The sequence below is a fragment of the Aristolochia californica genome, unplaced genomic scaffold (genome assembly GCF_029961685.1).
Source record: "Aristolochia californica isolate CCGP_79_NKW_82.1479 unplaced genomic scaffold, dmAriCali1.0.hap1 SCAF_10, whole genome shotgun sequence".
NCBI classification, from domain to species: Eukaryota; Viridiplantae; Streptophyta; class Magnoliopsida; order Piperales; family Aristolochiaceae; genus Aristolochia; species Aristolochia californica.
The window spans coordinates 21,261,923-21,283,201 of NW_027181771.1; the positions used below are offsets into that span (position 1 = coordinate 21,261,923).

A 21,279-nucleotide genomic window follows, 5' to 3' on the forward strand; every position below is an offset into this window, starting at 1 on the left:
TCTGGAATCAAGAGGAGATCGTCAGATGACACAATCCATGGTGAGGGAACTCAACAACCTGGTATCAGACAGGACCACCATAGGCGATTCCTCCTCTCCAGCTAATTTGCACAATTCCATTGAAGAGGTTTGGCTAGAATCTAAAGCACTTCAGAATGACAATGCAGCCATCCGAACCGAAATGCAAGAAATCAAGGGGGCTATTCTCCAAATTAATATGTGCCTGGGTGAATGGTTTCCATACGATGCTCCTCTGCCGGGAAGTTCCAATAGAAATTCTGATCCGCCACCTATTCCACCACCCCCAATGCCTCCCATGTGCCCAACTCATCCAATTCCAGGGGGGACTCACGGAAACAGCCATTCCACTGTGCCCAGGTATACCTAACTCAATTTCCCAACATATGATGGGTCCCCGAACCTGTTGATATGGTTGTACCGGTGTGACCAATTTTTTTGGAAACAAAGAACACAGCCTGAGGACAGGGTTCCTTTAGCTGCCTTCCACATGCTCGAGAAAGCGCAGCTGTGGTATCACCAATTTAATTCTAAGCATCATGTGTATGATTGGGAAATTTTGAGGTTTGGTCCACCAGAACGCAGAAATCCTCTAGGGGATTTGGTCAATCTCAAACAAACAGGTTCCATCGAGAATTATCAGAAACATTTTCAGGAATGACTTGCACGAGCTAGTCTGTTTGTGCATCCCAGTCAATATGTTCATTTTTTTACTGCTGGCCTGGTTGAGGCACTTTGTCTAGAGGTGGAATTACATGACCCCCCGTCTTTAGCACATGCTATGAATTTGGCACGTACACTGGACGCCAAAGAAAGAATTATGAAAGAATCTCTAGGGTGTAGACCCCCCTGGCCTGGCCGATTGGCACCAGGTGTCTGTTATGTTCCCTCACCATAGATCGAGTCACCCAATGATCACTCCTACCTTCCATGTTGACGTGTGATATTGAAAGAGACTTGGAGTTCTTTGATCGACCAATAGTTGGAATACTGAATTAACGAAAGGAGGAATAACTGAGCTTGTGAAGGGAAGCTCTCCCTGGAGCTCATTAGGGAGAATCCGACCTTGCTATAGCTTAATTGATCAAAAGCTTCCTTCATACAGATATACATCCTCCTTATAACAAGAAGGCCATGACGCTTACACTTACCAAAACATACACGTCCAAGACTTACATTTTCCACCATGACGCATACACTTCACAAGACATATGCTTCCCACCATGACTCATACGCTTCCCAAGATAGACCTTCCCAAGCCATGACGTGGCTCACACTCATAACTCAGAATTACCATCAGCCCATAACTTAATGTAAAAGTGTCCCCACCTAAGTTCTGTGTCTAGCAAGGACTCTAGATGCTATGGAGTCCATAACATCACTCCCCTCTTGGAGAAAGAGCTTATCCTCAAGCTCAAAGTTGGGGTAGAGGGTCTGAAATTCCGCCAATGGTTCCCACGAGGCTTCCACCGGATTCGTCCCCGCCCACTGAACTAAGATTTCCCAAAGATCATTGATACGGCAAGCCTTGAAGACGTGACCTGGAGTGGGCAAGACGTGACCATCATGAAGGGCCGGCAGAGGAGTGTGCAACATCAGCGGGTCACCCTTGAATGGGTTTAGCAGTGATACATGGAAGACATCATGAATTTGGCCGTCTAGGGGTAGCTGGAGATGGTAAGCCATGTTGTCGATGCACTACAAGACCTAGAATGCGCCATAGTACTTGGGTGAGAGTTTGTTGCGTTGGGATGTAGTGAGGGACAACTAGCGATACTTATGAAGACGTAGCCACACATAGTCTCCTGGAGCATAAGATTGTTCATGGTGGCCCTTGTCATAAGTATTCTTCATGATCGCTTGAGCCTGTTGTAAGTTGGCTCGAACCTGGACGAGCATGCGGTCTCTTTCCTCCAATGCCGGCTCAATAGCAGCAATCCGAGAAGAACCAGAAATATAAGAGACAAGTTGAGGGGGTTCCCGACCATAAACCACCTGAAAGGGAGTGGTCTTGAGAGTGGTGTGGTAGGAAGTATTGTAGAAAAATTCGGCCCATACAAGCCAATGGACCCAAGTGTTGAGATGATCGCCCGCCAAGCAACGCAAATACATTTCCAAAGTATGATTGACTACCTCGGTTTGCCCATCTATCTGGGGGTGGTAAGCGGAGGAGAAAACCAACTTGGTGCCCTGTAGCTTGAAAAGCTCCTTCCAGAAGTTACTCGTAAATATGGCATCTCTGTCACTAGTGATGGATTCCGGAAGGCCGTGGAGTCGGACAATGTGATCCTTGAAATTTTGAGCTATATGAGAAGCTGTATATGGATGTGACATGGGAATAAAATGCCCATACTTTGAGAAATGATCCACCACCACCAAGATGATAGATTTACCTGAAGATTTTGGAAGACCATCAATGAAGTCCATGGGGATATCGACCCAAATCTGAGTAGGGAGCTGAAGTGGCTAGAGTAAGCCTACTGGCCTTAAATTTTTTGTTTTATTGCGTTGGCAGACTTGGCAGGCTTATACATAGTCAGCTACCATTATTTTCATTCCTTTCCAATAAAAGTCACGACTAAGGTGGAAATATGTCTTTTGCTGTTCTTCATGGGTACAATCATGATAAGTGGATAGGATGGTGGGCAGTAAGGCCGAAGTAGCAGGAAGATAATACTGTTGCTTGTACAAGATGAGGCGGTCCTAGATGTCCCAGTTGCTGTCCATGGCCTGTTGTTCAATGCTTTGCAATAATGCTAGGAGGTCCAGTGTTTGTTGAATTTCATCCCGAATTGAATCCAGCAACAAGAACCGAGGTTGATTGATGGCATTGAGTTGTGGTGCTGGTACATTTCTGCGTGACAATGCATCTGCGCTTCGGTTGAGTAGGCCTGGTTTGAACTCAACCCAAAAATCGAACCCCATTAATTTAATGAGCCAGTGCTTTTGGGGTGAAGTGGTAAGGCGTTGCTCCAACAAGTACTTTAGGCTGCAGTGGTGGGTTAGTATAAGTGGCGACCTCATAGATATGGTCTCCAATGCTGAATGGCTTTGGCTAAGCCAATAAGTTCTCACTCATAAGCCGCCAATTTGTGATGATGTGTAGCCAGTTGTTTGCTGAAATAGGCAATGGGATAGCCCTGCTACTGTAATACTGCTCCGATGCCGCCCCTGGATGCATCACATTCTATAATAAATAGATCCACAAAATTAGGAAGATGGAGCACTGGTGCTGATGCTAAGGCGTGCTTGAGTTGTGCAAAGGAGGAAGATGCAGCCTTGGACCAAATGAAAGCATTCTTTTTCAGAAAACTTGTCAAGGGAGCTGCTATTTGACCATAATCTTGTATAAATTTGAGGTAGTAGCCAGATAAGCCCAAGAATCCCTTTAACGTAGTTGCTGATTGAGGAGGGGGCCAATCAATAATGGCCTGAATTTTAGTATTGTCAACCTTGATGCCAGAGGCTGAAATAACATGTCCCAAATAAGCGACCTCCGGGTCGTCAAAAGAGCATTTCGAATGCTTGAGAAATAAGTGATGAGCACGCAATATGTGGTATACGGAACGCAAGTGCTATAGGTGGCCTTCCCAGGTAGGGTTGTACATCAAAATATCATCGAAGAAAATAAGTACAAATTTCCATAGAAGGGGCCGAAATACCTCGTTCATGAGCGCCTAGAAAGTGGAGGGGGCATTGGAAAGTCAAAAGGGCATGACCAAAAACTCGAAATGGCCATAATGGGTACGGAAGGCGGCCTTTTCCACGTCTGCAAGGTGTACACGGATTTTATGGTACCCGGAGCACAAATCCATCTTGGTAAAGAATTTGGCGCCATGTAGTTTATCCAAAAGCTCATCGACCACTGGAATGGGGAATTTATCCTTGATGGTGTGTGCATTTAATTCTCTGTAATCAACACAAAAAATGCCAAGTATGATCCTTTTTCTTTACTAAGAGCACTGAAGACACAAAGGGAGACCTGCTGGCTTGAATGAGGCCTTGCTAGAGCATTTGTTGGCATTGGCGTTCTATTTCATCTTTTTGCAAATGTGGGTAACGATATGGTCTCACCACTATCGGCTTCGTTCCCGTTTTCAAATGAATCCGATGGTCACAGTTGCTGATAGGAGGGAGTGATTGCGGCTCCAAAAATAAATCCCCAAATTCTGCAATGAGAGAGTGTAAGTGATTGCAGGCGGAGTCAGCCACCTGAAGTTGCCAGAGTGCGAACAGCGAAGGGGCATGAGTCCCATGAAGGGTGATGGGGTTCTGGGCTGAAGTGAAACTCATAGTCAATGAAGTGAAATCCCACAATATCGGACCCAACTGTTGGAGCCACTTAATTCCCAATACTAGATCAAACACATCCAATGGAAGAACCAAGAAATCGGCTGCAAAGTGGTGGCCCTCAATAACAAACTGCACTGTTGTACAGAGACCAACGCTGGTGAGCTTTTCCCCATTAGCTACTGAGACGGAGAGTCCAGAATTCTTCTGAATTGCAAGTCCCAATTGGGTGGCTGTTGTTTGGCTTAAAAAATTGTGGGTGCTACCTGAATCAACCAAGGCAAGTAACTTGAATTTTTGAATGCCCACGTGTACTTGCATAGTGTTGGTGTTGTGTATGCCAGTCATTGCATGGATGAAAATGGCCGGTTCTTCCTCCTCAGGGGCTTCCTCATCTTCGTGTGGGGAGGTCTCCTTGGGATCTTCCACTTCCAACCAAAAGAGCCGCTTGCATAACTGACCTGAAAAATATTTTTCATCACAATTAAAACAAAGCCCTTGTGCCTTACGATGGTCCATATCTGATTTGGAAAGGCGCTTGAAGTATTGTGGTGATGGAGTGGACCGGGGAAGCTCTGAGGTTTGAGTAGGAGTTGGCCCTTGGCGCAAAGGGGAGTTATGGCCGTAGGAGTTTCCAGTAGCTGCTCGGCCTGGCCAGAGTGGGCGACGCCCCCATAGAGTCTTTCATAAGTTGTTGTTTGGCATCCAACGTGCGAGCCAAATTCATAGCATGGGATAAAGAGGGGGGGGGGTCGTGTAATTCCACCTCGTGGCAAAGTCCCTCCGCTAAGACAACAGTAAACAAATTAACATATTGATTGGGACGCACATATGGACTAGCTAGGCCAAGTCGTTCCTAAAATTGTTTCTGGTAAACCCATCTGTTTCAGATTGACTAAATCACCCAGAGGATTGCTACAGGCGGGTGACCCAAATCTCAACATACAAAAATCTCAAAAAAGGTCCCAATCATGCACCGGATGCTTAGATTGAAATTGGCGATACCTGAAGTTTGCTTCATCAAGCATGTGAAATGCTGCTAAGGGAACCCAGGGTTCGTTGGTTCCAAAAAAATTGGTCACACTGGTGCAACCAAAGCAGAGGGTCAGTGGACCCATCATAAGGAGGAAAGTCCAGCTTAGTGTACCTAGGCACTATTGAAGGGCTGTTGGCGTGAAGTCCTCCAGGAACAGGGCGGGCTGAGTACAAAGGAGCCATTGGTGGTGGCGGGGGAGGTGGCGGCTGGTGGTGGTGGTGCGGGTAAGTAGGAGGGGCAGTGGCCCTTGCCATAAACTCTTCTATTCGAAGAGCAAATTGCTGGAAGGAGTCCCGCAGCTCAATTAGTTATGTGTGGACAGAAGTTGCAGAGTTGTGTCTCCATTCTGAGTTCATCCATCTAATTACTCACATCCGTAGGGGAAGAGGAATTTCCGATGGTGGTCCTATTTGTTACCTCATTGTTATGTTCCCTCGCCATAGATCGAGTTACCCGACGATCACTCCTACCTTCCAGGTTGACGTGCGACATTGAAGGAGGCTTGGAGTTCTTTGATCAACCAATAGTTGGAATACTGAATCAACGAAAGGAAGAATAACTGAGCTTGTGAAGGGAAGCTCTCCCTGAACCTCGTTATGGAGAACCCACCCTTGCTATAGTTTAATTGATGAAAAGCTTCCTTCATAAAGATATACGTCCTCCTTATAACAAGAAGGTCATGACGCTTACATTTACCAAAACATACACTTCCAAGACTTACATTTTCCACCATGACGCATACACTTCCCACAATGACGCATACACTTCCCAAGATAGACCTTCCCAAGCCATGATGTGGCTCACACTCATAACTCAGAATTAACATCAGCCCATAACTTAATGTGAAAGTGTCCCCACCTAAGCTCTTCATCTAGCAAGGACTCTAGATACTATGGAGTCCATAACAGTGTCCCACCAACCAATAACTTCCCTCTGCGCCAAGGGCCACCTCCTTCCCATAGATCAGAGACTCCCAAGTCCACACCCCCCACACAATATATTTGATGCCTTTCCAAATCATATATGGACCAGAGAAGGGCTCAAGGGCTGTGTTTTAATTGTGATGGAAATTACCTGCTAGGACGATTATGCGAATGGCTGTTTTGGTTAGAGGTTGAGGATCCTGAAGATATCACACAACCAGTGGATGAGGAAGACACCGAAGTGGAAGAACCAGCAATTTCCATTCACGCCATGATGGGGTTACACAGCACCAACACTATGCAGGTCCATGCTGGCATCCAAAACCTCATGTTACTTGCACTTGTAGACTCGGACGGCACCCACAATTTCCTTAGCCAACTAGCAGCACAATAGTTGGGCTTGACACTTCAGCACAATTCTGGCATTTCAGTCTCTATCGCTAATGGGGAAAAGGTTACCAGTGTGGGGTTATGTTCAGCAGTTACATTTTTTATTGAAGGACACACCTTTGTGGCAGAGTTTTTGATCATTCCACTTGTTGGGTTTGATTTGGTATTGGGAAATAAATGGTTGCAACAGTTGGGTCCGATTTTATGGGATTTACAGTCCCTTACTATGAGTTTTATGCAAGCTCACCAACAACTCACGCTACATGGCACTCATGCCCAGTTACCGTGCACTCTCCTGAATATCACAGTTATGGACTCAGATCGATGTCAGTTAGACTCACTCCTTACAGAATTTGCTGACTTATTTTAGGAGCCCGCTGCACTTCTGCCTATTAGCGCTTGTGATCATCAGATTCGTTTAAAGTTAGGCATAGAGCCACTAGTGGTGCGTCCATACCGCTACCCACATTTGTAGAAAGATGAGATAGAGCACCAATGTCAGCATATGTTAGCACAAGGAATTATTCAGCCCAGCCACTCACCATTTTCTTCACCAGTGTTGTTGGTCAAAAAACATGACAACTCTTGGCGATTTTGTGTGGACTACAGAGAGCTCAACGCTCATACGGTAAAGGATAAATTTCCAATACCAGTGGTGGAAGAACTATTGGATGAGTTAGATGGGGCAGAATTATTTACTAAGCTGGACTTGAAATCCGGCTACCATCAGATTCGGGTACACCCTGATGATGTGGAGAAAACTGCATTCCATACGCATCATGGTCATTTTGAGTTCTTGGTTATGCCATTTGGGCTGTCCAACGCCCCGTCCACCTTTCAGGCAATTATGAACGAGGTATTTCACCCTTTCTTACACAAATATGTTCCGGTATTCTTTGATGATATATTGATATATAGCAAGAATTGGGAAGAACACATTCAGCACTTGTGGCAGGTATTCAACCTCCTGCGTTCCCATCATTTATTCCTCAATCGATCCAAATGCACCATGGGTACCTCAAAGGTCGCTTATTTGGGTCATGTCATCTCCGCCTCCAGGGTTAAAGTAGACACTAGAAAAATACAAACAGTGATTGACTGGCCTACTCCGCATTCCATCACGGCTTTAAGGGAGTTTTTAGGCAAGGCCGAGTATTACAGGAAGTTCATTCTTGACTATGGCTAGATCGCGGCACCGCTTATGAACTTACTTAAGCGTAATGCCTTCACTTGGTCAGAGATAGTAGATTCTTCTTTTCAATAGTTGAAACAATCCTTAGCCTCTGCCCTGGTTATCCAACTACCCAATTTTGAAGAACCATTTGTTATTGAGTGTGATACTTCCAGAGGGGGCATTGGCACAGTCTTGCAGCAACAAAGACATCCCATAGCATACTTCAACCGCCACCTTGCCCCACACCAGCACAAATTAGCTGAATATAAAAGGGAACTTATTTGGCTTAGCCAAAGGCATTCAACATTGGAGGCCCTATCTTTGGGGTCGACACTTCGTGATCCTGACAGACCACTGCAGTTTGAAATACTTGTTGGAGCAATGTATCCATACTTCCCCACAACAACATTGGCTGAGTAAACTGATGGGGTTTGATTTTCAGGTGGAGCACAAACCAGGCCACTTTAACAGGGGGGCAGATGCCCTATCTCGTCGGGACATGTTGGAACCACAGCTACATGCCATCAGTCAACCCCGAGTTCTTTTGCTTTATTCAATCAAAGATGAAATTTAGCAACATCCCATGCTTATGGAATTGTATCAAAAAATCGAGCAACGCACTTGGACAACAATTGGGAAATTCTGGATTGCCTCATAGTGTATAAGAATCGCATTTATCTCCATCACACTTCCGCTCTACTCAACAAAATTATATCTTCCTTTCACATCAGCACTCATGAGGGCCAGCAGAAGACATTTTTTCGCCTTAGTCGTGACTTCTATTAGAGGGGCATGAAAAGTATGATAGCTGACTATGTATCTGTGTGCCAGGTTTGCCAACGAAATAAAGCAGAATCCTTACACCCAACAGGCCTACTGCAACCTCTTCAGCTCCCTTCACATGTATGGGCAGATGTCTCCATGGATTTTATAGATGGCCTCCCAAACTCTTCTGAAAAATCTATTATTTTGGTAGTGGTGGATAGGTTCTCCAAATATGGGCACTTCCTGGCCCTGGTGCATCCTTATACAGTGAGACACGTCGCTCAAATTTTCATGGACCAGATTGTCTGCCTGCATGGCTTACCAGAGTCTATCATAATCGACAGAGATGCAGTATTCACAAGTACCTTCTTGAAGGAACTATTCAAATTACAAGGCACCAAATTGGTTTTCTCCTCCGCATACCACCCTCAAACCGATGGCCAAATCGATGTGGTCAACAACACTTATGAGATCTATTTGCAATGTTTTGTGGGGGACAATCCCAAAAGTTGGGTCTGTTGGCTCGCCTGGGCGAAGTATTGTTATAACACCTCTTGCCACATAGCACTGGGCACCACACAGGTTTATGGGCATGATCCCCCTCGTCTCTTATCTTATGAAGCTGGTTCGTCTCGAGTAGCAACGCTAGACCAGGCTTTGGGGGAACAGGATACTCTGCTTGCACAGGCCAAAGATCACTTAGAGAAATCTCAAGACACTGAAGCACTATTGTGACATGGGCCACCGTGACCTTTCTTTTGCTCTGGGAGATTATGTATGGCTTAAACTTCAACCTTACCACCAGCTTTCCATTACAGCAGCCACACAGCACAAACTCTCTCCCAAATATTATGGCCCCTTCCAGGTGTTGGCTCGGATTGGCAGTGTTGCTTATCGTCTACAGCTCCCACTTGACACCAAGATCCATGAAATCTTCCATGTCTTTCTCTTGAAACCATTTCGAGGGGACTCATTGATCCTTCACACACCCTTGCCACCAGTTCATGAGGGTCGTGCTCTTCCTACCCCAGAGAAATTGTTGCATGCTTGCAGTGTCCAGGGGTCGTGGGAGATTTTAGACCAGTGATCTGACACAGATCCGCTGGAAGCCTCCTGGGAACCACTAGCGGAATTCTGCGCCCTCTACCCCACCTTTGAGCTTGAGGACAAGCTCTTTCTCAAAGAGGGGGGGTGATGTTATGGACTCCATAGCATCTAGAGTAACTAGTAGACGTAGGGGGTAGATTATGTAATTTACAGCTTTTTCAATTAGTAGGTATTGATGTAATTTCCTTCAAACTGCCCTTTCATTGGCCTTTGTTGGTGTGCTTTCCCTAACTTTTATAGGGACGTCGGGTGATGAATGAAAGCAAGTATTGATCAAATTAGAGTAGATGAGATCAGATTCTCTCTCTGACGAGGTCCAAGGTGGAGCTTCCTTCGAAAGATCATTAGTTTACCTCAATTGGTCGTTCAAAGAACCCTAAAGCCTCCTCAACGAAGCAGCCCAATCTGGAATCAAGGGGAGATCTTTGCGTGATACAATCCATGGTGAGAGAACTCAACAACCCTACTACACAAACAGGAACCACCATGCAATACCTTAGAAAAGTTACTAGAAGAGTTCACAGACTTGTTTCAGGAGCCTTCAGGGATGCCTCCATTGAGGCACTATGATCATAGAATTTGTTTATAATCTGGATCAGATGTAGTGGTTTTTAGACCATACAAGTATCCACACCTCCTGAAAGTTGAAATTGAATGGCAGTGCAGAGCCATGCAAGAATATGTTAAGCACCTAGCCAATACTACCCAAAAGACTGGCCTGTTAGGAGCGGAAGACATAGGTACTTAACCCAAGACCATAACATCACACCCCACCTTCGCGAGCCGATGACCACGGTGGCGCAACGACACTGGCCCAACCCGGTGGCCTACTCTAGCGGCGGCCTACTCCTAGTGCCCCTTCGTAGTTCTCCAGGTCACCCCCTCCACTAGGTCGCCCCTTTCGAACCTACCAGTAATTTTAATCCAGCCTTTTCGTGCCCCAGGACTCGAACTCGCGACGTGGGAGCCCGCTCTGATACCAAATGTTAAGCACCTAGCCAATACTACCTAAAAGACCGCCCTGTTAGGAGCAGAAGACATAGGTACTTAACCCAAGACCATAACAGAATAGGGCCTTATTTGCTGCAATAGTTCCCCATTCTCTTCACCAGTCCTACTAGTTAAGAAACATGATGGCACATGGAGATTTTGTGTGGACTACAGGGAGCTGAATGCAAAAACTGTCAAAGACAAGTTTCCCATACCAGTCGTGGAAGACACTCACACATCCAAGAGATGTGGAAGATGGGCTCAAGGCCCATATATCAAGGAGAAGGCCCATAACCCATATACAATGATGGCAAGATGGTAAATAAAGAGTCATCTGTTATGGTCCCTAGCCATGGATCTAGTAACTCGGCGAGTTGAATATGAATCCAGCACTGTTAGAGGGTTTCTTAACACGTTTTTGTGAAAAGAAACTCTCTTTTTCTTCCCTCACACGTTATAATTGAAAAGGAGTTTCATTTTCTCAATTATAGATGCAACCAGCAAGTTAAAGGACTGTTTAAGCACTCAGATATGAAACCCCTCTTTTATGATTCACGTGAAGAGGGTTTACTTGCTGTAATTACTCAAGAACAACCCCTTTCCCTTTACTGAATTCATTCCCCTTGAAAAGGAGTTTCCTTTTCTTAATTATGAATGCACCAATTCCAGCAAGAGACTGTTTTAAGGATCCAATTATGAAACCCCACTTTATACCTCACGTCAATGAGTAGGGTTTCTGAATTCATGCAACTACCAATGCTGAATGTAAAGAGGGCAGTCTCTAGCTCTTTTAAATTCGGAAAAGATAGACAAAAATACCTCTTGAAGACCTCCTTCAATTCAGCAACTCGAAAATCCCTTTCTTGATGCTAAGACTCAACCAAATCCTTCTTCCCTCTCTGCTGGTTCGTGGAAGAGATGGATGACTATTGCAGCATGGAAGAGAAGGCTGATTCCTCCTCCTTTTCCTTCCAAGATCTCCTCAAAGACTCCCCAATGGATGCAGCAAACCCCCAAGAGAGTTCACACCAAGAACCCTAGAATAGAGAGCCTAGAAGGAACCTAAATTACCCTAGTTTATGCTAATTCCGAACTTGCTTTATTTCTCCATCCTTACCCCTTAAATAGGGTAATTAACATCAACATAGGTTAGGGTTATTAAACCCAATTCTACCCCTACCTTTAAGTCTTATTACAAATCAATAAAATTTGAAATTAAAAGCAACATAAATAATAAAAGTAAAGTAGATGACTCAGTCTTATTGAGTCCATAACATCTGCCCCCCCTTGGAGATCGAGCTTGACCTCAAGCTAGGAAGCTGGGTAGACCTGGTGAAAGTTGTCGAGCCGCTCCCATTTTGCGTAGTTGTGGCCGATTGCTGCCTAGTAATGGCATGCAGGGAGATGTCCGGTGGTTCTTCCTCAATCATATCCTCTGTCACCTCGATATCCTCATCTTCAACCTTATCGATCAAAAGCAATCTTTTGCACTGATGCCCAACCCGATATGGTTCATCACAGTTGTAACATAGATTCTTAGTCCGCCATTCTGCCATCTCAGCACTTGTCAATTTTTTTATATAAGGAGTTGTAGGATGACTAGATTTCAGATCCCCTGTCAAAGTAATACCCGGGTTGTTTCTCGGAGGAATGCGCTCCCCTGACCCTGGAGGTCGCCTGTGTTGTGCCTGTTGTCGCAATTCTAAAGCACGAGCTATATTCATAGCGCTGGATAAGTCAACAGGTGCATAGAGCTCCACCTCAAGCTTTAAGGCCTTTGTCAGTCCTGCTGTAAATAGCGCAACTTGCTGATCCACTTGTACCATACTGCTGGCTCGTGCTAATTTTTCCTGGAATAATTTTTGATATTGCTCCACGGCCCTAGTTTGGCGTAGTAAAACCAAATCTCCCAAAGGGTTACTGTAAGCCGGAGGACCAAAACGGAGAGAACACAGTCGCTTAAATTCATCCCAATCTACCACCTCGCTATCAACCTCAACTAGCTGGTACCAAAGTTGTGCTTCCCCTAGTAAGTGGAAAACAGCTACGTTGACTCGGTCATAGGTTGGGACTCGCTGATGGCTAAAATTTTTTTCACATCGATACAACCATATCAAAGGGTCTTCTGACCCATTATAAGTAGGGAATTCCATTTTAGTATACCTTGGAACAGTGCCTCCCCCCTGGTAGAAGTGTCCCCCCGGAATGAGGGGTCCTTGCTGTCCTGAAAAACTCGTGCGCCTTGGAAATTCATCTCCCCCTCTGTTATACAAATGGTCCCCTCCTCTCTGATCTGGAATGAGGGGTACAGTTCCTCCCCCATGGTTGAGGTGTCCCCCCGGAATGAAGGGTCCTTGCTGACCCGAGAAACTCGTGTGTCTAGTAAACTCATCTCCCCCTCTGATCTGCGAATGGTCTCCCGGAATTGGGTTCTTGCCAGTGCTCAGACCAGTCTCCATGCTATCCATCCTTCCTTTCAAAGTTTCCAAACTGAGAGTGAACTTCTCCTCCAATGCAGCAAATTTCTTGCCAGTAGTTAGACCATTCTCCATGCTATCCATCCTTCCCTTCAAGGTCTCCATATCGATATCAATTTTTGAGAACCTCTCTAGGACAATATCAAATTTTCTTTCAAGCAATTCAAAGTATTCATTGGTGCTTCTCTCTACCGGGTTACCCTGCTCTGATACCAAGTTGTTATGGTCCCTAGCCATGGATCTAGTAACTCGGCGAGTTGAATATGAATCCAGCACTGTTAGAGGGTTTCTTAACACGTTTTTGTGAAAAGAAACTCTCTTTTTCTTCCCTCACACGTTATAATTGAAAAGGAGTTTCCTTTTCTCAATTATAGATGCAACCAGCAAGTTAAAGGACTGTTTAAGCACTCAGATATGAAACCCCTCTTTTATGATTCATGTGAAGAGGGTTTACTTGCTGTAATTACTCAAGAACAACCCCTTTCCCTTTACTGAATTCATTCCCCTTGAAAAGGAGTTTCCTTTTCTTAATTATGAATGCACCAATTCCAGCAAGAGATTGTTTTAAGGATCCAATTATGAAACCCCACTTTATACCTCACGTCAATGAGTAGGGTTTCTGAATTCATGCAACTACCAATGCTGAATGTAAAGAGGGCAGTCTCTAGCTCTTCTAAATTCGGAAAAGATAGAAAAAATACCTCTTGAAGACCTCCAATTCAGCAACTCGAAAATCCCTTTCTTGATGCTAAGACTCAACCAAATCCTTCTTCCCTCACTGCTGGTTCGTGGAAGAGATGGATGACTATTGCAGCATGGAAGAGAAGGTTGATTCCTCCTCCTTTTCCTTCCAAAATCTCCTCAAAGACTCCCCAATGGATGCAGCAAACCCCCAAGAGAGTTCACACCAAGAACCCTAGAATAGAGAGCCTAGAAGGAACCTAAATTACCCTAGTTTATGCTAATTCCGAACTTGCTTTATTTCTCCATCCTTACCCCTTAAATAGGGTAATTAACATCAACATAGGTTAGGGTTATTAAACCCAATTCTACCCCTACCTTTAAGTCTTATTACAAATCAATAAAATTCGAAATTAAAAGCAACATAAATAATAAAAGTAAAGTAGATGACTCAGTCTTATTGAGTCCATAACATCATCTCATAGAGATGGCATTGATGTCATTAGATTAAAGTTCCAGGGTGAATACCCTAAATCCTAAACCCTAAGTTCGGGGTATTATTGTAATAAAATAGTTTCATTAATCTATAAATAGAGCTTTAAGGGGAGGGTTAGGACATCAAGTCCATAATCTCCTCTTCCTCGGGTTTTCTCCCAATGAGTCCCTTTCTCTTTTTCTCTATGAGGTAAATTCATAGAGTCCTGAAAATCAAAATAGTATCAAGGCATTGATTTTTAGGACTCACATCTATGGTTTTTAGGATTAAAAAAACTCATATTTTTTTCTACTGTAGCTTAGTTTTTTCCATCATCTTGTATTTAGTTTTTCTTGGTTCACTACTATCGATTCTCTCTTCTATTTTTTCAAAAAAAAACCCTGGATTGTCTTCATCGGTATCTTGATTGCTGTTTTTGGAGGAGGACTCTGATATTTCTGCCAAATTAATCTGATAGATCCTCTTCGAAATTTGCTGATTTCCAATTCACTAATAACTTGAACAAAGGATCATTGTTGATTATCTATTTCTGGAAGAACGGCTAGTGATTTGTATGACCATCCCAGAACCACACTACTATCTCTGTCGGTGGCATATTTTTTTTGAAGTATATATGCTCAGTTGGAGCTTGGTTAGAAGAATATGGCTGGCTTGATCCATCAATATATCCAAAGTCCTCCTACCTCTACCGTACAACTCTCTGCTGGCTTGAGTTTTTTTTCCCCTGAAGTTACCGTTGCTAAAAGCTCTCCATCTCTTTGCTGGCTCATTTCTTTTGTGGCTTGTCTCTTCTCTGGTGTTGGGTCGGATCCATTCCGTTCAAAAACCAGCATCAAGAAAAATTCCGGTATGTGATCCCTGGTTCATCGGATCTCCACAATCATTGCTATTATTCTGTGGTTATTGTATCTCGGCAATTGTTGCCTGTCACATCTGGCTGCATGATTCATTTTTGGAAGCTGCAGAATGTGATTGGCATTTGGACAGAAAGATACAATAACAGGAAATTAATTTTGGAACATACACCTTAAGCTGGATTAATTTTATTGATTTTATTGAGTTTTATTCGGATGAGTTTATTCTAGAAGTCGTTATCCGAAGTTGCTCTGCTCCTGCTGGGCTACAACTGGTTATATTTCCAGTAGATCCTATTACCATTGCTTTACATTACCAGCCAGATCGTGCCTTTTTCAAAAGTAGATGTTACAGTTTAGTTTACTATTGGGACAACTCTTTAATGACAGATACGTATATTTTTAAGCAAAATATTTTTTTTTGATTCTCGTTGTTGTCTGCCGCTTTGCTGGTTAACAACAGATTTTGGAAATTTCACAGTTTGGAAAATATCTATTTCTGTCTTCATAATTTCTTTTCTAGATCATTTTGTTGCGACTAGAAACCAAGCCACACTGTTCAACCAAGTTTTTTCTACTGTCCTGCGTTGTTCGGGAGCCAATGTCTCAAGAAGGAAGACGGACGCTCTGTTCGAATGCCAGCTTGATGAACTGCATTGGGACAGTGGCCTACAGATTGTAGCTTCCGCCAGAGGCCAGAATTCACAACGTCTTTCATGTCTCACAATTAAAGGCCTTCCACGGTGATTCGCCCTTGCTGCACACCCCACAGCCACCACTCCATAAGGGACATGTACTTTCTACCCCGGCACAGGTATTACAAACTCGCCGTATTCAGGGTGATTGGAAGATCTTAGTGCAATGGGCAGATGCTGACCCAATGACACGACATGGGAGCCATTAACGGCGTTTCGCACCCTCTATCCATACTTTGAGCTTGAGGACAAGCTCTTTCTCCAAGGGGGGGTGATGTTATGGACTCCATAGCATCACGAGTTATCCATAGGCATAGGAATTAAATTATGTCAATTTACTTTTCATGTAATTTCAATTCGGTTTGGTTTACTTTATTTGGTTTGGTTTATTTTGGGTTGGTTCAGTGTAATGTGGCGTGAACCACTTGACCTAATGGGTCATCTTTGTATTTTCGTCCTCAACCCTATTTAGGGGGACGTGAAGGAAAAGAGAGGCAAGTATTGAGAAAATTATGTTTTACAGGTCTGATTCTCCCTCAGAGGTCAAGGTCGGATTCTCCCATTGAGGTCCAAGGTTGAGCTTCCTCCACAGCTCCTTCATTCTAAATTGAGTTCCACCATTACTCGTTCAAGAAACAAGGTTTCTCTTCCAACGTCAAGATCATCCATGGAGGGAAGAGAGGAAAGAAGGGTGACTCGATCCATGGCAAGGGAAGAACCTAACACAAGAGGACTAAATCTCATCATGCAAGACTGTCTAAAAGTCGCCCAATCTTGAACTACTTGGTCATTTCGAAATTGGTGGTACCATAGAAGCGCTTCATCGAGCAAGTGGTAGGCGGCCAAATACACTTTCTCATCAGCAGGTGTTTTTTGATGGTAAAAGAACTGATCACACTTGGCTAACCAAATCAAAGGGTCCTTAGACCCATCATACGTAGGAAAGTTAAGTTTTAAATACCTGGGCACAATGTTTGGTCCTTGAACGACAGGCCCCAGATGGGAATGGTGTTGACGCATTGGTGGTTGTGGGGGAGGTGGTGGGTGGAAAGGATGGTGTTCGAACGGTGGAGAGTAGGCAGCTGGATGTTGGGCTCATGTATCATGGTCCTCTTGTCGCCGGAGGAGAGCTTGGATGGCAGCATCCATTGATTTTATTGCCTCACGCAAATCAGAGGTTGTTTGATGCACCTCTTCTAGGGCATGAGCCAGGTTATCTGTCCTTTGCCTATTATCTTCCACTAACTATCTCAAATCGTCAGGGGAAGAGGAATCCCCAAGGGTGGACCTGTCTGATACCAAGATGTTAGGTTCTTCCCTTGCCATGGATCGAGTCACCCTTCTTTCCTCTCTTCCCTCCATGGATGATCTTGACATTGGAAGAGAAACCTTGTTTTTTGAATGAGTAATGGTGGAACTCAATTTAGAATGAAGGAGCTTTGGAGGAAGCTCAAACTTGGACCTCAAAGGGAGAATCCGACCTTGACCTCTGAGGGAGAATCAAACCTGTAAAATATAATTTTCTCAATACTTGCCTCTCTTTTCCTTCACGTCCCCCTAAATAGGGTTGAGGACGAAAATACAAAGATGACCCATTAGGTCAAGTGGTTCACGCCACATTACACTGAACCAACCCAAAATAAACCAAACCAAATAAAGTAAACCAAACCGAATTGAACTTACATGAAAAGTAAATTGACATAATTTAATTCCTATGTCTATGGATAACTCGTGATGCTATGGAGTCCATAACATGTTGGAGACGCAACCAAACATAATCTCAAGGAGAAAAGAAGACTTCCCGGTGCTTCTTGTCATAATATTGTTTCAAAGAATGTTGTGCCTTCTGTAGATGAGTCACACCTCAGTGATGGATGTGTCTCTTTCTGCGAATGCTTGGTCCAAAGTGGTGACTTTAGAGGCCCCTGGTTCATAGGCTAAAAGACGGGGAGGTTCTCTACCATATACCACCTTGAATGGGGTTGTGCTGAGTGCGCTGTGGTAGGAGGTGTTGTAATAGAACTCAGCCCAGGCGAGCCACTTAACCCACCTCTTAGGTGAGTCCCCCACGAAACAGCCAAGATACATTTCGATGGTTCTGTTGACGACCTCTGTCTGACCATCAATCTGTGGATGGTAGGCTGAAGAAAAGGCTAACGTTGTGCCTTGTAACTTGAAGAGTTCTTTCTAGAAGGTACTTGTAAAGATTGCATCCCTCTCACTGGTAATTGAATTAGGCATCCCATGTAATCGTACAATGTTATCTATAAAAAGTTGAGCGACCTGAGTAGCAGTGTAAGGATGTGCCAGAGGAATGAAATGCCCATATTTAGAGAAACGATCCACCACTACAAGGATAACAGATTTACCCGACGAAGAAGGAAGTTCATCTAAGAAGTCCATAGAAATATCAGACTAGACCTGTGACGGAAGCTGAAGTGGTTGGAGCAACCCCGTTGGACTTAATGTTTCAGCTTTATTCCGTTGACAAGTCTGACAAGCCACCATATAATCAGCTATACTGCGCTTCATGCCCCTCCAATAAAATTCTCTACTGATCCGGAAATATGTTTTCTGTCAGCCCTCATGTGTACCATCATGGAAGGAGGCTAAAATGCTATTAATCAGAGGGGATGTGTGGTGTAGAAAAATTCTGTTTTTGTAAAGGACGAGATTGCCCTGAGCCGTCCAATGTGGTGCCGCTGTGCCCTGCTGGATATCCTGGCATAAGGAGATAATATCCGGGTACTGTTGTGCCTCTTCTTATATAGAATCCAACAAGAGAGCTCTGGGCTGACTGATGGCGTTTAATTGCGGCTCTGGAACATCCCAGCGAGATAAGGCATCAGCCCCTACATTCAAACTTCCTGGTTAATACTCGACAGAAAAGTCAAACCCACCATAAGCTTACTTAACCAATGCTGTTGTGGTGAAGTAGTGAGACGCTGCTCAAGAAGATACTTGAGGCTGCAATGATCAGTGCAAATAAAAAAAGAACGTCCCCAAAGATACGGGCGCCAATGTTGTATAGCTTTCGCCAATCCAATTAATTTCCTCTCATAAGTTGCCAACTTGTGGTGGTGTTGGCCCAGTTGACGGCTAAAATAAGCAATCGGGTGGCCCTGTTGGTGCAACACTGCGCCAATACCGCCCTCTGAAGCATCACATTCCACTACAAAGGACTCCTCAAAGTCGGGGAGCTACAAAACGGGGGCTGATGATAAGGCGTCTTTCAATTGCTGAAAGGAATGAGCTGTTGTCTCCGACCAAGTAAAAGCATTTTTCTTGAGGAGATTATTGAGCGGAGCTACAAGCTGGCCATCGGTACGAATAAATTTTCTATAATATCCAGGTAGGCCCAAAAATCCTCTTAAGGCAGTAATAGATGTAGGAATAGGCCAATCAGTGACCGCTTGTATCTTACTCTGGTCTACCTTCACCCCTGATGCTGAAATAATGTGGCCCAAATATGCCACTTCTGATGTGCTCATAGAACATTTTGACCGATTTAAAACCAAATGATGTGAACGTATAAGAGAAAATACCTGGTGAAGGTGCTAAAGATGTTCTTCCCAGCTGTTGCTATAGACCATAATATCGTCGAAAAAGACCAATACATATTTTCTCAAGAGAGGGGAAAATACCTCATTCATGAGGGCCTGGAAGGTGGAAGGCGCATTTGACAAACCAAATGGCATTAGGAGGAATTTAAAATGGTTGTGATGCGTGCGGAACGCTATTTTCACCACATCTGATGGATGAACTCGGATTTCATGATAGCCAGATTTCAAATCGAGTTTAGTAAAAATAGTAGCTCCATGTAGCTCATCTAATAGCTCGTCCACCACTGGAATAGGAAATTTATCTTTAATTGTATGGGCATTGAGTTGTCAGTAATCCACACAGAACCTCCATCACTTATCATGCTTGCGGACTAGTAATATCGGTGAAGAAAAAGGAGACCTGCTGGGCTGAATAATACCCTATGCTAACATCTGCTGGCACTACCTTTCAATCTCATCCTTCTGTGAGTGAGGGTAACGATACGGATGTACCACTACTGGCTCGGTACCTGTTTTCAAACGGATACGGTGATCACAGTGCCTAAGTGGCGATAAGGCAATAGGGTCTTGAAAGATATCCTCAAATTCTGTAAGTGAGATAACTTACATGTGTTTGTGGACTGGACCTGGGCAACCTGTAGTGCGCAGGTGAGTGGTGCTTGTGTGCCATGCAATATAATCTGACGTTGGTCCTCTATAAAAGACATGGTTAGAGCTTGGAAACCCCATAGTATTGGTCCCAACAATTGTAGCCATTTAATTCCTAGCACCAAATCGAATCCTGATAGTGGAATCACCTGAAAATCTACAACAAATTCATATCCCTCAATATCAAAGTGTGTGGCTGGTGATATGCCTACACTAGTAATTTTAGCCCCATTGGCTACTGATACAGAAAGACCATTTTGTTGCTGTACTACTAACCCAAGTTGTTATGCTGCCTACTGACTGATGAAATTATGTGTACTACCCGAGTCAACTAAAGCCAGTAACTGTAAATGATGTAATTGGGCTTTAACCTACATTGTGCTTGCACTGCGTAAACCAGTCATAGCATGAAGGGAAATCTCTGGACCTTCTTGGTCAGTTTCCACAATTTCTTCCTTTGGTGGTATTTCTTCTCCATCCTCCCATAGACATATACTGAATAATTTTTTGCAGTGGTGCCCAAAGACATACTGTTCATCACAGTTAAAATAGAGGCCCTTGGCCTTTCTCTGGTCCATTTCCTGTCTAGTAAGTTTTTTGAAGTAAGGAGCAGGTGGAGCCGAATTAGAGATGTCTGGGTGTGGGACTGCACTGTCTCTAAATCTTGGAGGTCCATAGGAAGGGTTTGGCGTAGAGGCATTGTGCCTCCTTGGCCAAGATGGTTTTTTGACCAATGACTCCTTTAGAACACGCTGCTTGTGCTCAATTTCCCTGGCTAAATTCATAGTGTGGTCTAAATCTGTAGGAGCATGTAATTCAACTTCTAAACGCAGAGCTTCTGTCAAACCAGTAGTAAAAATATGAACATACTGTGTGTGGCTAACAAACTGGTTTGCTCGGGCTAACCTTTCCTGGAAGGTCTTTTGGTACACCTCTAGTGTTCCAGTTTGTTTGTAATTGATTAATTCGCCCAATGGATTGCTACTAGCAGGAGGACCAAATCTCATCATACAAGATTGTCTAAAAATTGCCCAATCTTGAACCACTTGGTCATTTCGGAATTGGTGGTACCATAGAAGCGCTACATCGAGCATGTGGTAGGCGGCCAAATACACTTTCTCATCCGCAGGTGTTTTTTTATGGTAAAAGAACTGATCACACTTGGCTAACCA

General features: G+C 44.1%; 1 protein-coding gene across 1 annotated transcript; it reads right to left on the minus strand.

The window, feature by feature from the left end:
* Positions 1–4,023: 4,023 nt before the first annotated feature.
* On the minus strand, positions 4,024–4,827 carry LOC137942896 (uncharacterized). Its single transcript, XM_068788618.1, has one exon. The coding sequence runs from the start codon at positions 4,825–4,827 to the stop codon at positions 4,024–4,026; it is 804 nt and encodes a 267-aa protein (XP_068644719.1).
* Positions 4,828–21,279: the final 16,452 nt, after the last annotated feature.

Bases quoted from the DNA above. Each gene is read 5' to 3' on its own strand.
- LOC137942896 (XM_068788618.1), bottom strand. From the start codon at position 4,827: ATGGACCATCGTAAGGCACAAGGGCTTTGTTTTAATTGTGATGAAAAA.